General features: G+C 42.0%; 1 protein-coding gene across 2 annotated transcripts in view; it reads left to right on the top strand.

Moving 5' to 3' along the window:
* The window catches only part of cdk14 (cyclin dependent kinase 14), a 261,388-nt gene that overhangs the window by 104,650 nt on the left and 139,478 nt on the right, over positions 1-17,260 (top strand). For both annotated transcript variants that reach the window (XM_028580347.1, XM_028580348.1), the window contains one exon: positions 7,402-7,525. In XM_028580347.1, the coding sequence (XP_028436148.1) occupies positions 7,402-7,525 (124 nt within the window). The remainder of the gene's footprint in view (positions 1-7,401; positions 7,526-17,260) is intronic.

Below are 17,260 nucleotides of genomic sequence, written 5' to 3'. Positions count from 1 at the left end.
GCTTGCCTAGGGTAATGACGGCAATACGTATTTCATCATTAGAAAAACGCTGCGCGTGTTTCATTATGGTGCTGATGATGGATTTTTGTTCATGCGGTAGGGTCACTCCTCAGGTGATGGATTATGTTAATGGATGGATGAACTATGATCACACGGTTTAGTTCTCCCGCGGTTATGAACTAATAATGCATCATGATTAAACACTCTCTCTCACACCCACACACACACACACACACACACACACACACACACACACACACACACACTTGAGACTCTGCAGGGGTTTTTCTTCAATGAGAGAACTATACATTCCGATAAAGATGAATCCGACTTTCCTCTCCGTTTGTCTTTATTTTCCAGCTTGCTCCAGTGGTTAACTGGTGCGGTCCCAGCTTTCTTTTCAATCCATTTCCAAGATGGACATCTCATACTCCCTTATTACAGCTGGGTGAGCTTGTATGGCAGGTAGTCCTGTCTCAAGTGTCAACAAGCCAAATGTTTCCCACTGACCACGTTGAGCCTCTCTGCGTATAAATCTGCGTAGTTTAACTTGAAAATTGGCCATCTTGAGAACAGCATACAGCATTATTATTGTCGAAACGGTGTGCGCGAATAGCCTCTCAGCACTTCACTTTTCCTCAAATATTAGAATGCAAATGGAACCGAGCTGTTACAATCAGAGCAGAGAAAGAAAAAACGCTTCTTTTAAGAAATTGTTGATGTTTGAATTGAAGAGCTGACTGAAGAGAATAAAAGATTTTTATTTTTTTTCATTTCATTTTATTAGCGTGCAGTTGCACCCGTAACAAGGCGAAGGCTTTTCAAAAGTGCATTTGATATACATGAGTAAGCACATTTCCCATGCTAATTCTCCACGCCGCAGTTCATCTCTAACCAGCAGAGTGCAGGAATAGGAAAGTGTTGACCCCGGTGACTCCAGATGCCAGACAGGGCCCGGCTCTGATTGGGCTTCACGGCGCTTCAATCAGCTTAATTGGCCGGGACTACAGTATCAGCGAGAGCAGAGAAATGAGAGGGGAGCGCTGGCATTGGAGAGAGAAAAAAAGAAGCAACTGAACGCTGTTTCATACACACCTCATTACTTGTTGATTGACACGTCTGCGTGGGGGGACTGCCAGATCTCAGGAGGAAAACAAAACAAGTTTGATGTAACTCTGACTTTGAATACATATTAGCATTTTGTTGCTATCCGTCTTTGAAAGCTGATACCGGCAGCAGCAGATACACTTTGTGCGGTATGCATATGTTAAAAGCAGTTTGGGTTGCTGCACTCTGTAGGCAGGTGGGTGAGCTGTGGTTCACTTCTGCGGTAAGATAATCGTCTGTAAAAAATGTAAATTGACGTGTCAGCAAAAGTGCATTCATGCATTTTCATGTGTTATTTTTTATTTATTTTTTTTATTTATGAATGAATATTACATTTGTCTGTGAAATCATCCCGTTGCTTTCTTTAAAGTACTTTTTTTTTTCTACTCTGGACTGCAACTGCAACATTCCGGAAAGTTTTCAAAGATTCAGGCACGGGGCACACGCAGCAGCATGACAGCTCACTAAAAGTAAAGCCAACTCATCTGGATCACCCCTGGGCGGCTGGCGGTGTAGTATAGGAAGCGCTTGATTTGATATGCAGCTAAGTTTTCTATGAGCGGAGCATGTATTTTAAACGTCAGTATCCTAGTCACATCACATTCATTTAATTAATGGGATAGCCACAATCGAGATCGAGGTTAATTTACCACTTAAATGTATAGTGGAGGATTTTCCCGAATTTTAGAAAAGAACCGCCCTCTGTACTTTTTGAAAAAATGCACATGCGCAACACTCTGCCTGCTCCCGAGAGGGAACGCCTATTAAACGTGTGCACGAGAGTGCACTGTTTACAAGTTGCTGTCGGCATGGCTCATACAAGCCTACTTTCCAAAAGAAGATTTGCCCTTTTTCACAAATTGAGATGTTTACCGTGTGTGCGTGACTTGTGCCAGGGCTAGCATCGCTAATCATAGCTTACATCAACTTTTACTAGCAGTGATTTTAAATGGATTTCTCCAAATAGCCAAACTTTACCTGTGGTGTAGAAACTTCACGACTGAGGCATCAGTGGGAAGCCCAGCCTGTGCTTTTAGCGCACGCCAGCGTGTGAAATATTCTCCCAAAAGCTTCAATGAATGGCTGAAACCGTAGCTCAAGCTCACCACACATATACACCTGAAAGCTAGGGACGTGCACGTACCACGGCCTTACGTAAACATATCACCAGAATGATTGACAACTAGGAGGACCAATAGTCTTGATGATCCACCCGGAAAAAGAAACTCCTCCACTATCCCTTTAACTGTGATGGGAGCAACGCGTTACAAAAGTAACGCTTTACAGTAACGTATTCCTTTTTGCTGTAAAGCAGTAATATAACGCATTACTAATACAATTTTGGTAATATTATACCTGTTATGCAAGTTACAACGCATTTTAACCTGACATTTAATGGTGTATTGTTTTTTTTAAGAATTCACCAACACTGCGAAACATTTCAGCACAGAAAAAAAAGAGTGTTATTTCCTGTTGCTGAATTCGGTTGTTGAGATGTCTGCAGAGACAGATACGTTTGCGAGATGGACATTATTTTCCGCAGTTTTTTACGCTGCGTTGAAGCGAGCTGTCACGTCAGAGCCAGAACCAGAGACGGAAGGCTAGGGACAACATCTGTGTCCTGTCAGTGCCGACAGCAATGTGCCAGAGCAACTGGCAGATAACATGTTGGGAATTAATGATTAGTGTTGCTACACGTAATAATGTCATTACATTTTATCAGCGGTGGAAAGTAACTATAGGCTACTTCAATTCAAGTGTATAAGGTGCTTTTAATTGAGTATTTTCATGTTCTCCTACTTATTAGGCTACTTCTACTCCACCACCGTTCAGAGTCAAGTAGGCTATCGTACGTTTTACTTAACTACTTATTTTATAGCTTTAGTTACTTTGCAGCTTCAGATTAATAATACAAAATGATATGAATAAATGATGATGTATACAGTGGATAAAGATGAGACTTTGTTGATCCCGTGGTGAAATTCAAAAGCTACCTGCCAAGACATACTTCCGCTTTTATTTTGGTGAAAGTAACTCAAAAGTAACGCAAAAGTAGTGTAAAGCATTACAATTCAGAGACAGTAATATTGTAATATAACTAATTACTCTCAAATGATTGTAACTAGTAATATATAATGTATTACATTTTGGAAGTAACTTGCCCAACACGGCCAATTAACTGTGCAGCCCTACATTAGAGTAACTGAAATGACTAAAACTCAGTCTCTTTGATGTAAATGGAAGTAATGTTATTTAATATGTCTGTTTTTAGTGGCCTTTAATGAACACCATTACCCACAAGCCCAATACTGTGAGGTTAAAGATCACCAGCTCACCAGTAACAGACTAACCCCGATTTTCCACTGGGTGCGTCCGCGCTGCGTTCCGGTTTTGTTCCGTCCTCCGCCACGCGCCATTCCACACCGAGAGCATCTCAGAAGCTGATTATTGCAGCTTTGAATTCACACATTTTGAAATCCTTTTTCTAGCAAGTTCCAGAGAGTATATATTTATTTATCTTAGAATATGGATTATGGTAAACTTCAGGGAAAGAGAATACTGGTAAAAGAAACATTTAATGGGAGACTGCATTGAGTAATAAATAAACACACACATCTATAAGTAGAGGGCACACATCAGGGCTTTTATGAACTCATAAATTAATAGATTTTAAGTATTAATTGTTTTTTGTGTAGTTTGATTTGCTGCAAAAACAGTACATGTGACATAAGTATGAACATGTTTTTCTCCATAACAAGCCTGATATATATATATATATATATATATATATATATATATATATATATATATATATATATATATATATATATATATATATATATATATAAACTTATTGCAATAAAAAACAACTTTCTATAATTTCTTAAATTTCTGGGTGACGAGATTAATTTAAAAGAGATATTATATATAAAAACTATCTCTGTATCAAATACCATTGAAAATGAACATGGGTCATTTTTTACCCTTGTTGTGCATCAAAAGGTTTTGAATATATATGTTGTGCGTCCAAGGGTTTACACATTCATTTGATCCACTTTTCATATAAAAACATTGATTATTGCAGCTTTGGAATCACACATTTTGAAATACCACTTCTCGCAAGTTCTGTATGTATTTATTCATCTTAGAATACAGATGGTAAACTTCAGGAAAAGGATACTGGTAATAGAAACATTTAATGGCAGACTGCATTGAGTAATAAATAAATAAATAAAAGTCAAATCAAATATTACGTGATCAGTATTACTAGGATGTTCAACACGACAGGCCAACAGCTGTCTCTGCTTGGTAGCATAGATTGGATTGGACCTAGGGGAAAATCATCATTTGGTGAGGGATGGAAAAGTGTGTGTGATTGTAACTTTTCTTGCCGCGCTGCCTTCCTGCCTCCTGCTGTCAGCAGTTCTGTCATGCTCTGTGCAATCGATTCACTGCCCTTCACAGGAAATACAAATTGGGCGGCAGCCTCATAGTGTGATTTGAGATACGTCTGTGACACCTCCATACATTTCGGCTGTCGCCTTTTAAAACAACCCCATGATATAAATATTCTACACAAAGGAAAATGTATCAAATACAGTACAGGCCAAAAGTTTGGACACACCTTCTCATTCAATGCGTTTCCTTTTTATTTTCATGACTATTTACATTGTAGATTCTCACTGAAGGCATCAAAACTATGAATGAACACATATGGAATTATGTACTTAACAAAAAAGTGTGAAATAACTGAAAACATGTCTTATATTTTAGATTCTTCAAAGTAGCCACCATTTGCTTTTTTTTATTAATAAGGGAAAAAATTCCACTAATTAACCCTGACAAAGCACACCTGTGAAGGGAAAACCATTTCAGGTGACTACCTCATGAAGCTCATTGAGAGAACACCAAGGGTTTGCAGAGTTATCAAAAAAAGCAAAGGGTGGCTACTTTGAAGAATCTAAAATATAAGACATGTTTTCAGTTATTTCACACTTTTTTGTTAAGTACATAATTCCATATGTGTTCATTCATAGTTTTGATGCCTTCAGTGAGAATCTACAATGTAAATAGTCATGAAAATAATGGAAATGCATTGAATGAGAAGGTGTGTCCAAACTTTTGGCCTGTACTGTATATCAACAGCCACAACGTATGTACTGAAGAGGCCATTTGAAGCAAGATGACAGTTTAACCCTCTGAGGGCTAAGGGCATGTTTTACATTTCTTTTTAAATTCACCTTTTTAAAGGTATTTGCATAAAACTCTGTGTGTTTCAGATCACAATGCTCAGAACAAACTCAGCTTTCTGCAAAGTGAGGCCCAAATTTGTTCCAGAGCAATGTGTAATGAGATAATTTGGCCCGAAAGCTGAAAAGTTGATGTTCGCTTTTTGAAAATTCCTCAAATCTCTTGAAAAAAAAACATACCTACACTCAGTTGTTTTGGTGCTTAAAACGAGTTAACAAAAGTCTTGGGTTCACACAGTAGCTTCAAATATGAATAACATAGTATAGTAAATTAGTTTGATCTCTTTTTGAGTAGGAGTGTTGGACTCCCTGGTGTGTCTTTTGTCCTCAGAGGGTTAATGCACTACTTTTTTTTTTACTGTGAGTCAGTGCAGCAGTTCCCAGTAATCAGCTGTGAAATAATATTTCAATAGTCCCAAGTGGATGAAATAATGTCTGTGATCTGTGTTCCTGACTGACGGCTCATTATTGATTAGTAACATGTGGGGTTCGTTATTTACGCTGGAAACAAGTCGCAGCTCTACTTGAGTGATAAATAAGTTTCTCCACACCACTCTGCAGCAGTTCAGTTCAACCCGTTCTCTCTCCCAACTCGTAAAATCCGGCAATTGGTCAGTAGGGCTGGGGAAAAAATCAATTTGATTTAAAAATCGAGTTGGTAGGTCAAATCGATTCATATTTTCAAAAAATCAATTTTTTCGATTTTTTTTCAGTCCAAATACAGTATAAATAATTTGGATGATGATTTCACAGTCTTTGTTAAACACTGCACAGTGACTTTTCAGTTAGAGAAAGGGTTTGCCTTTGCAATTTTGTTTATGTTGATGCACTTTAATTAAATACAATAAATATATATTTTTAAAATATATTTACAGTTCGCAGTTATTTTGTTTTAAATGGAAGGGGGTAAAAGTCTTATCGTAAATCGAGTTTTTTTATAAAAAAATCGCAGATTTTTTTATAAATCCCCCTTCAGCGTCTGTATGGAACGCTCCGGGCAGAGCAGCAGCTCCACCGCGGCGCTGTAAGATGACGTAGTATTAACAGAGACAACGGTAGAGAGTAGTATGAAGGACCGAAAATCCTTGTAAAGAGGCAGGTTGGGGTGGTGGATGGGTCACACAACACAGGACTTTTACCCATGAGACCGGTGTTCATGTACTGTTCTTGTCCTGCGTGTCACTGAAACTTACATTTTGTAACCCCACCCACCATCTTCTCCTAAACCTAACTGTCCCGTTCTTGTGCCGCATGTCAGTTAAACGTACGTCCCGACCCACAGTGTCAAAAAGTGACGCCAAGAGTCCCGACCAAACGCGTCTAAATATTACTCTAAAGGAGACTTTTTGCATCAATAACAAATGCCAAAGGCACCTGACCAAGGGTCGCTTTTTGACGCGATGGGAGAGAGAATGTGTTGGACAGTTTAGTGTGCCAAAGGCAGAAAATGTACATTTAGGCAGAGACAAAGGGGAAGATGGATATTAAACAGGGCTGGGTATAGTTCAAAAATTATACCGTGACTTTGATACCGGTTCCTGAACGTTACTTTTTTCAGTACTAATTTCATAAAATCCGTTTTATCAAAATAGAAATTACACATTACGGCAAAAGTCTTTTTGTTTATGTTTCAGCTCCTACTACATGACCCCGTCTCTGTGTGTCTCTGCGACATGTAACGTTAGACAGCCAATCACAGACATTATTAGATCTTGGTAGAAGCCTGCTGCATGCTGATTGGTTAACTGACGCTGATGAGATTTACTCCTTAGGTATTGAAATTGGGTATTGAATGACGAGGCATTTTTCAATACTATATACTAAGTAGGCAAATTCGGTCAGTGCTTAAAAAGTATTGAATTTGGTACTCACACCTAGTTTTAAAAAGATTATTCATGTACATGATCCAGTATGTGATGAAACAAATATGGACTCCTTGTTCTCCATCAGAACTGTCTTCACCATGTTGTTTGTACGTAGAGATATGTCATATACTCCTTTTTAAAATATATTTTTTTTCCCTTTGTTCACTTGTATTTTCCAGCTGTTCCTGTTCCAGTTACTGAGAGGCCTGTCCTACATCCACCAGAGGTACATCCTTCACCGTGACCTGAAACCACAAAACCTGCTCATCGGCGACACTGGAGAGCTCAAACTTGCTGACTTCGGTGAGTAGGCTGGACACGAGTCTATATCGACGACGTTTCATTTCCGGGGCAACACAGAGTCTTTGTTATCTCTGTCAAAGCGGGTATAAAAGACATTAAGTTCTTCAACCAAGGTGGCACAACTGTTGACAGGGGGGGATGGCACTCCTCTGTAGTCTGTGATTGCCCTAATGCCCTTCCACACCTGCCGGGGGTTTGAGGAGTTGTAGAGGTGTGCCTCAACATGGTTCTTGTATGCCAGTTTGGCATATCTGATGCCCCTTCCAAGAGCTGCCCTGGCTGTACTGTATGCCTCAGTGTCACCTGATCTGTATGCTATATCCCTGGCGTTAGTGCTTTTAGTTTCGGTGTCATCCAAGGTTTTTGGTTTGGAGCTACACGGACCTGCTTCGAAGATGTAACGGTATCCACACAGAAGTTGATGTAACCCAAAACTGATTCAGTGAATTCATCCAGAGAGCCCCGTGTCAGCCCCTCCTGGCCCCGGAAGATATCCCAGTCTGTGGAGTCAAAGCAGTCCTGGAGTCTGGGGATTGCATCATCAGGCCATGTCCTGACAGACTTAACTAAAAGCCTAGTGGATCTGGCCTTCGGGGTATAGCAGGGGTATAAGAGGAGTGAAACATGGTCAGAGAGGCCCAGGTGGGGGTACGCCTGAGCTCTGTATGCGTGTGCTATGGTCAAGTATATTATTCCCTCTGGTTGCACATCTCACATTACGATGGAACGTGTGAAGTACAGTCTTTAAGTTGGCATGATTAAAATCCCCCGCCGCAATAAAGGTACTGTCAGGGTGTGCAACCAGACATTTGTGTATGCAGTCATGAAGCCTGGTTAACGCTAGTTTGGTATTTGCATTAGGCGGAATGTAGATCGCGCAAATGTAAACAACACTGAATTCACGGGGAATATAGAATGGTCTGCATTTAAGCAGCAAAAATTCCACGTCAGGGCAGCAAATCTGTTCAACTACAGTGGTGTTTGTGCACCAAGAGTCGTTAATATAAATACACAGACCTCCACCAGTCTTCTTACCAGAGTCTGCTGTCCTGTCAGCTCGGTAGTTAGTGTGGCCGGCTAGCTCAATCGCTGCCGCCGGGATCGTTCCGTGAAGATCAAGCTATTACAGTTGTCCATCTGTTTCTGCATAGCCAATCGCAGTCGGACTTCATCCATCTTGTTCCGGATTGAGCGGGCATTCGATAGGAAGATGGTGGGAAGCGGGGTCTTGAATGGGTTAGCCTTTAGCCTGACCCGCACTCCCCCGCGCTTGCCTCTCTTCTGTCGGCGCTCCCAACGTCTCCTCCTCCGGTTCACTGCCTCGAGAGTCCCGGGCAGTGATCTAGCGATCTCGAAGATGATGGATATATCCACTGGAAGATGGTATTCTACTCCGTTGTTAAGTTGCAATAGTTCATGGCGACTGTATGTTTTTATCTCCAGTTGAAAACTGCGTGCAATAATATTAAGTGCTACCAAAACAGCGAAAAACGTATGCCCACTGTGAGAGCTCTGTGGATTGTGCACTGAGTTTGCAACTATCCACTGAAATTACGTTTTAGTGGACGTTCCCAGTAATTCCGTCTAAATCTATTACGCCGCACAAGGCTATTGTGATTGGTTTAAAGAAATGCCAATAAACCAGAGCATTCTCCCATCCAGGAATGTTGTGTGGACTAGCCAGACCTTCCTTTGCAGCGCTGTGGAGGAAGGTCTGGCAATGCGCGTGACTAGCTGGACACTCTTTTTAGTGTATCTGTGAATTGTAAGAGTGAATATCGCCTCTGTGATGTCTGAGGAGGCAGAGTGATGATTACACTGTTACTCATACGCCTACCTTTTGATCCAAATCTACAAATACTGCAGTCATTGTTGTCATTATTTGTACTTAGGAAGCAAGTTTTATTCTTAGATTTATTAGGATTTAAATTGTCTCGAGTGCAGTGAAACAGTCGTCACCCACAGATGGTTTAGGGTTGGTGATATGGCGATAAATACCGTGACACAACATAAATGAGTCAATCATCATATATTTAATCATACCATTTATACCATCATAGCTAACCCTTTTAAAGACACCGTGAAATGCAAAACACATTTTTCTAATTCTAATCCTGTGTCCCTTTTGTTTATTGTCTTCCTGTAAAATGTAAAAATATTCTGGATGACTCATCTTGAACTCGGGTGTGGTTACATAGCCTAGATTCATCCAATCAAATGTGGTTCGGGCTGACCAGCTAACCTCGCTCATCATAACCAGGGGTTGATCATAGAATGTACGAGTGAAGCCAAAACATCGGGATCGCTCACTGGTGGATGGCTACATGTTATGTCATAAGCCACGCCCCCTCCACGTTTGTGGATGGGCCATGGGCCAAACTAAAAAGACAAAATACACTGTAAATACAATTCTCCCAAAGATGGTTTCGGTTCCCTTAAAGAATGGCTTGTTTATTGCGAAGGCCATATGGTCAAATTTAAATAATTTATTTAAAATATTATAAGTTATTTTACTAGTCAATTGCTGTCAAACAACTAAAAGAACCAGAAGATTGCAAGAGCGAACTTTACAACAACATTGAATGCACCATGAGCTTACAAGTTTCAATTGAACGCACCATTAATTCCTGTCGGTGGGGCAGGGTCTATGGTGTCTCAAAGTGCAGCTAGTGTCCTCTGTGTCTTTAGCCGTGGACTGTTGTATGTCCCGGTGTTGGAATCCTTTCCAGTGAAATACAGTCACTTTACACAGTTAAGTTGTTGTAATTTTAACTGTGATTAAGCCAGCTACTAGCTAATGGTAGGTTAACATTATCTACTGCTGAGTGTAATATTAACTAGCATCACGTGCAACAATGCTTCTGTTGCTGATAACAGACGTTTTGGAGCACTAAAAGGCAGCGGAAGCATTATACTGGTGAAGGGTGGGGGTGTGGCCTTGACCAACTGCCACTTTCCTCGTTTGAAACTCATGATGTCTCTCTCTCTATTCTCATGGGCGGGCCAAATTCTCTGGGCGGGCGAAGCAGAGAAAGGGGAGGTAACCACGCTCCTTATGACCTCATAAGGAGAAGATTCCAGATCGGCCCATCTGAGCTTTCATTTTCAAGGCAGAGCAGGATACCCAGGGCTCGATTTACACCTATCGCCATTTCTAGCCACTGGGGGACCATAGACAGGCTGGGGGAACGCATATTAATGTTAAAAAAAAACTCATAAAGTGAAATTTTCATGCCATGGGACCTTTTAAGGCCAAAATGGCACGGGGTTTCGGTATCCAACCCTATGCGTTGTCCATCTTTATATATATATATAGTCTATGGTATTAAACCCACACCAGTATCATACTGTAGGTAGCAGAGCAATATATTAGTCAGAGGCATGAGTTTGGATATTTAGTCAGCAAAACTTTGTTTTCATCTAATTAGTTTATTTCACCCCCAGTCCCTCCTGGTCCAACAATGCAGGTGAGGGAGGTATGGGGGTTGGTAAAAGCTTGTCTGCAGCTTCGTATTGCACCGTATATTAATTACAGAAGATAAAGATGCTCTGACTTCTGACTTGAAATCCACCCGTCGCCCTTCTATTTATCCTCTTTTGTCATGCAAGTTGTGAAAGAAAGCAAGCTATGCTTGGCAGACGTAATTACGTAAGGCACAGCATGTAGTCTGTCATGTTCTCAGCATCTATGAGGCATCATAATAAGACACCGATCGTCTGAAAAAACAAGCATATGGTGTTGTCTGATCCCAGAATAATGGGAGTCTTGGAGAAAGAGATGCCATTTTGGGGGACTTTTTGGTCCCAGCTTTGGATGGTGTGTTGGTCCAGCCATCTGCCCAACACTTTGGCCAAGATCACAATATCTGGACAACTAGTTGACTAGTCTGGCCTTTCATCTATTGCCATAATTCTCTCAAGAGCAGATCGGCATCAAAGTTACTGAGCACATTCGTGTGTGTGTGTGTGTGTGTGTGTGTGTGTGTGTGTGTGTGTGTGTGTGTGTGTGTGTGTGTGTGTGTGTGTGTGTGTGTGTGTGTGTGTGTGTGTGTGTGTGTGTGTGTGTGTGTGTGTGTGTGTGTGTGTGTGAGAGAGAAGTGGCACCATATGGCTTGGATCCATGCTCAGTAAACACTTCCTGCATGGCCAGTCTGGCATCCTGGGGGGCAGACAAACTGGCAATCCAGCCTTCTGGACACCCCATCCATCCATTATTCATCCATTCATCTATCCATCCATCCATCCATCCATCAATTTATCTATCCATTTATCCATTCCTTCCATCATCCATCCATTTATCCATCTACCCGTCCATCTAATAATCCGTCCATCCATCTGCCCATCCACCCAACTATCCACTTGTCTATCCAGTGTTTTACTCACATCCCCCATTCTTTTTCTTACCCATTTCCTAACTCCTTCAAACCTTCCTTCCCCTCTACCCTCCGTCTCTGTATCCCTCCATCCCTCTGCTCAGACACATTGGGGGGAGGAGGAAGGTGGCAGCTTCATCAATAATTCAAACCGTGAATTAGTGTATTAGTGCTGAAACATTACTGCAAGGGAAATGAGAAGAAGAAAGTAATGGACAAAATTCCAAATGAGCAAGAATGAAAATCCCCGGCCTGTTAGTCTGTCGCTGGAGCTGTGCTCGTCAACAAACACAGAAAACACAGAATCAGCCTTTGCCTGGGGGATGCCAGACGAGGAAGGTGAAGGCTCTGTGTGTGTGTGTGCGTGTGTGCGCGCGTGTGCGTGTGTGTGTGTGTGTGTGTGTGTGTGTGTGTGTGTGTGTGCGTGCGGCTCCCTGTGGTCACGGGCCTTGGCAGCAGGAATGCTAATGGCCAACAGCTGAGGCCCATGGCGCTGGTTGGAGTAAAGCAGAGAGACAGAGGCAGAGTGTCAACAAAGGATTGGCTCAGCGGGGCAATAAGACGTGGCAGAACACTCCGTATCCTTCATTCCCTCGATCAGACTTTTAAACCTTGACAATGACATGTTTGTTCAAGACACGTAATTTCATTGTATTTCTCTGACAATGAATGATCAAAGTTTTTACTTTAGTCCATCACAACAAACCCCGGTCTCCTGGGTGAAAGCCCTGTGTTGTTTGACCCATCCACCCCAACCTCCTTAAACAGATTTTCTGTCTATCATACTACTCTCTACCGCTGTCTCTTCATACTACGTCATCTTACAGCGCTGCGGAGCTGCTGCTCCATACAGACGCTAAAGGGTGATTGATGAGAGACACTGACAGAGAGTCAGTATTTGACGAGTTGGGAGTGAGAACAGGTTGGCGCTCCACTCACCCCTCTGTAAAGATGTAGATGATATGTGCAGATGAGTAGCTGGGCCTAAAGAGAAGCTGACTGATTTCCCATCAGCCACAGTGGCCAGAGTGCCAGATCCCTGCTGCTGGTTGTAGGGTGGATGCAGATGCTCCCCTCTGCTCCTCTGTGGGTTGACTCACTTTTTAATGAGCTACACAAACAACTAACGCATACTGTAAATGTGGCTTTGAGCTGCCCATGTTTCATATCAAGGACACGACTAATTGAGGCTGTGTGGACTGTAATCACTGCCTGAACACACACACACACACACACAGACACACAGACACACACACACACACACACACACACGGGACCTACGGTACAGTTAATCCTATAAATCTACCATAGAGTGGACTAGGCATTTTTTATCACTTACACTATTGGCTAATTAAAAAAGAAATCTATTAAAATAAAATGAAAACCACAGAGCAAACACAATCTTAAATCTAGTTTAATTAAAAAGTGAGTAGCATTAGAGTTCAGATGATTTAAACCACCACACCAGTGGTTTTGTGTGATTTACTACGCATGTCTACTGGATGGGGGGGGGATAGCCGCATATACCGCATAGTATAGCGATATTTTCCGTGGCAACACTGAATCGATACACAGACACCAAGTATAGATCTGTTATTATATAAAGTGCACATGGCAATTAATTGACATTAATGAGTTGATTAATGGGGTTTCATGGCCGTTATGGTCAATTTGTCTGCTTGACAATCCCATTTTACAGAAATAAAGTTGAACTACAGTGATGAAATATCCAGCTGTGATAAGGTTGTGTGTGAAGCTCCTTCTGTATGAAAACATGCAACCGATTAGGACATATAAAAAGAGTAGCTTCTTTTTGTATATGCACGCTAGAGCTGAAGATCTTTGCCCGAACCCGATGGGACCCGACAGGTTCGGTCTTAATTTCTATCATTTTACACGGGCTCGGGCCGGGCTCGGGCTTGCCCTCCGGGTTACGTGGTAAATGAGCGGTCAGGTGATGCGTTTTGATTAGTGCAAAAATGGATGCTAATGAGGTGAAACGGAGGCTGTGTGCGTGCGCACATTTGAATAATGTCGGGCTGTAAACGGGTTCGGGCTTTTAAAAAGCTGTCAATCAAAACGTCCTTGTCGGGCCTAACTTTTAAGGCCCGATTACACGGTCACACATCATGGAAAGTGAAACTTAAATCGGTCTTGTGTTGGTTGGATTTATTCATGCACTTTAAAAAGATTTATTAAAAGCTTCTTTCTTTTCACATTTTTGTATACAGCATTATACTGTGATATATATATCATAATATGCTGTATATTAACAGGTAGTTCTATGTAAAATCCGACATTGAGCACCCCCACATGATGATCCTCATTTCATAACGCCTCTGCGAAGATTCGACTGTGAGAATGGCACTCTAATATACCCTAATATATACACAAAACACTCCTCTAATATCGCTGATAATAACTCATCATAATTCTTATTGGAATGTTGCTGAGGTAATCGAAATCTTCATTCATCATCAGTCCATCATCATTAAAAAAAATGTACTCACTCAAGTGAGCAATCTGCTCTATAGTATTAGATTCTTTTTTTTTTTTTTTTTTCTTCCATATACCTTCCTGGAGCCACACACACGCAAGCACGTACGTACGTGCTGGCAACAAGAGCACATTGTCGTCACACACAAAATGACTTTAGCCTTGAGACAATTTTCTGATGACAAGCCCCCAATTATAGAAGCCAATGAAGCAGCAGATGAGCCCCGCTCTACGCCCCCATACCTCGGAGCCTCGTGTTGGGACGGAGCTGCTGGAAGGCTGCTTGTGTTTTCACTCAAACCCTGAAGCTCTGCCGTATGCTGTCGCCGTCCGTCGCCAACCTGGAGCACGGAGTCCTTATCTGGGGCTCATTCACACATGAAATGGCTGAGCTGGTGTTTGGTACTCCATCTGTGTGAGAAACTCGACTGCGTCCCTATGTCTAATGTCTTATGCCATTGACTCGTTTGGTGTTTGGTGGCTTGGGTGATTGAAGTTTGAAGAAACAAGACATATTGGCAATTTAACAATTTATTCATTTCACAAACCGGAGCCTCAGGAGCCTCAGTAGCGTGTGGAAGAACCATACACAGCCACAACAGCCTGGCACCTCCTCCTCATGCTGGTCACCAGCCTGGTCACACACTGCTGTGGGATGGCATCCCATTCTTCAACCAGCATTTGTCGCGAGTAAAACCAAACGTGGTTGTGTTGGTCACTCTGGCACCAACAGCACTCCCAAGCTGATCCCACAAGTGTTCGATGGGGTTGAGGTCAGGACTGCTGGCAGGCCATTCCCTCCTCTCCACTCCCACATTCATCCATCCACACTCAGAGGTAGTCTCTGATGAACCCCGCCCTGTGGGGGCGAGCGTTGTCATCTTGGAGGGTAGAGTTCGGTCCCAGACTGTGGAGATATTGGATTGCCATTGGTTGCAGAATCTCATCTCTAAATCAGGCACCTGATTGGCAGCACCTGGGTGTACCAGAAGCTCAAAACAAGTGTCAATAGCAACAGCAAAATAAGCTGTTTGGCAATGGCAGAGAAGATTTGGCAAATTTGTCATGGGCGCAACCCACATACTCAGCGCTGCTGCTCATCCCATAAAATGCATGTTCCTTACAAATGGGGCACCATTTTAAAGGGAACTAAAGAGGCTTTCCAACGGTATAAGATTTATTGCCAAAAAGCATTGTTACCACAGAGAAATAATCTACCAAACACAAATTTCCTTACTTTTGGTGCTAAGTTTATTTGAATGACCACTTTGGCTTCAAGTACAGGGAAGGAAACGGCTTTATTCTGCAGTGTAAGCTGTGTTTGCCCAGAGAGATCGAACTAGCAGTTTATAAAAAACTCGACGTCAAACATGCGCAAGCAAGTAGAGCTAAGGTAAATAACACATGTAGCATGGCAGTGCCGCCAAAGTTTTATAATGAAGCGAAAACGTTTATTACTTCTCATTAGAGATGTTCCGATACCGATACCAGTATCAGAAAAGCCTCCGATACAGCCTAAAATGCTGGTATCGGTATCAGAAAGTACTGGAGTTTATGCACCAATCCGATAACACATAATTTAGCCCAGAAAAACTACTTTAAAGTAGTTTATTTATGTATTTTTTTCCATTATGACTGACTAACAAACTGGATAATAAAATAATGTTCTAAGGCGTTCATTGTTTCTTATGTTCATGTTTCCCAAAGAGTTTAACCTGAGCCAGGCATAGAACAAAGATAAAAATCATATTCCATCCGTACAGGGATAGTTGTATACAGGTGATAATCATAATAAAATATATATGACACACTGGTATCAGATCGGTACAAGTTCAGGTATCGGTATCGGGACGCAAAAAATGCAATTGGACCATCTCCACTTCTCATAATAACAAACCAACTTTGTTTTGCGGCGTTGCTTTGCCAAAGTATCTGTCAAGTGCACAAAAAAATCCACTTCTGCACATGACAGCCAAAAAATAAGAATGATAAAATGAATAATGAATGAATGAATAAAAACCCAGAATGATCCGTGAAGGTGCTCTTGCGGAGGAAAATGATTCAGTCACTGGTACGTGAGAACAAGGACAAGTTCGATCAAAAGCCTTTATTTGGGGAGATACCGTATGACTTTTTGCGTCAATATCAAACGCCAAAGGCACCTGACCAAGCGTCACCTTTTGACGCATTGGGACGGAGAATGTGAAGACATTGTAGGCCCCAAGTATTGGATTGCACTACATTGAAGAAAGCCTTGCATTTTTTTTGCCTTTCAGTGGGTGCAGCTATAGCTAATGAGTACTGATGTGTGTGTGTTTATTTTCTTGGAAGTTGGTGGTGCTGTGCTGTGAAGTAACAGCTGCCGGGATAATGATGTGTGAGGAGTGAAGCAATGTGACAATGGAGCTGGTGGAATGTCGCAGGCGGCCGCAGCAGACTGTTTGGCTCTCCCTGTTCCACCCAGCGCCTCACCACTGCACGTGTGTGTGCGTGTGTGTGTGTGTGTGTGTGTGTGTGTGTGTGTGTGTGTGTGTGTGTGTGTGTGTGTGTGTGTGTGTGTGTGTACCTGGGGTGTGGGCTGCACATGGTTTTCTAATGTCCGTTAGATTAATCAAGCCTACTGATGTCTATGTGTGTTTTTAAGTCCAAACCGGTTTCATGTAGGCTACTATAATGCAGAGCTCAGTACAGTCCAATTTGTGTTGGGAAATGAGCTGCTGGTGAACTACACACACACACACACACACACACACACACACACACACACACACACACACACACACACACACACACACACAAATGTCATCATGAAAAAGGCTCAGCAGCTTTAAAATTGGCATGTTACGTTTCATAGTAATCCTCTGAA

This window comes from Perca flavescens, chromosome 6 (genome assembly GCF_004354835.1).
Source record: "Perca flavescens isolate YP-PL-M2 chromosome 6, PFLA_1.0, whole genome shotgun sequence".
Classification (NCBI taxonomy): Eukaryota; Metazoa; Chordata; class Actinopteri; order Perciformes; family Percidae; genus Perca; species Perca flavescens.
The sequence above is the reverse complement of the archived record's forward strand: the minus strand, read 5'-3'. Positions and strand labels throughout refer to the sequence as shown.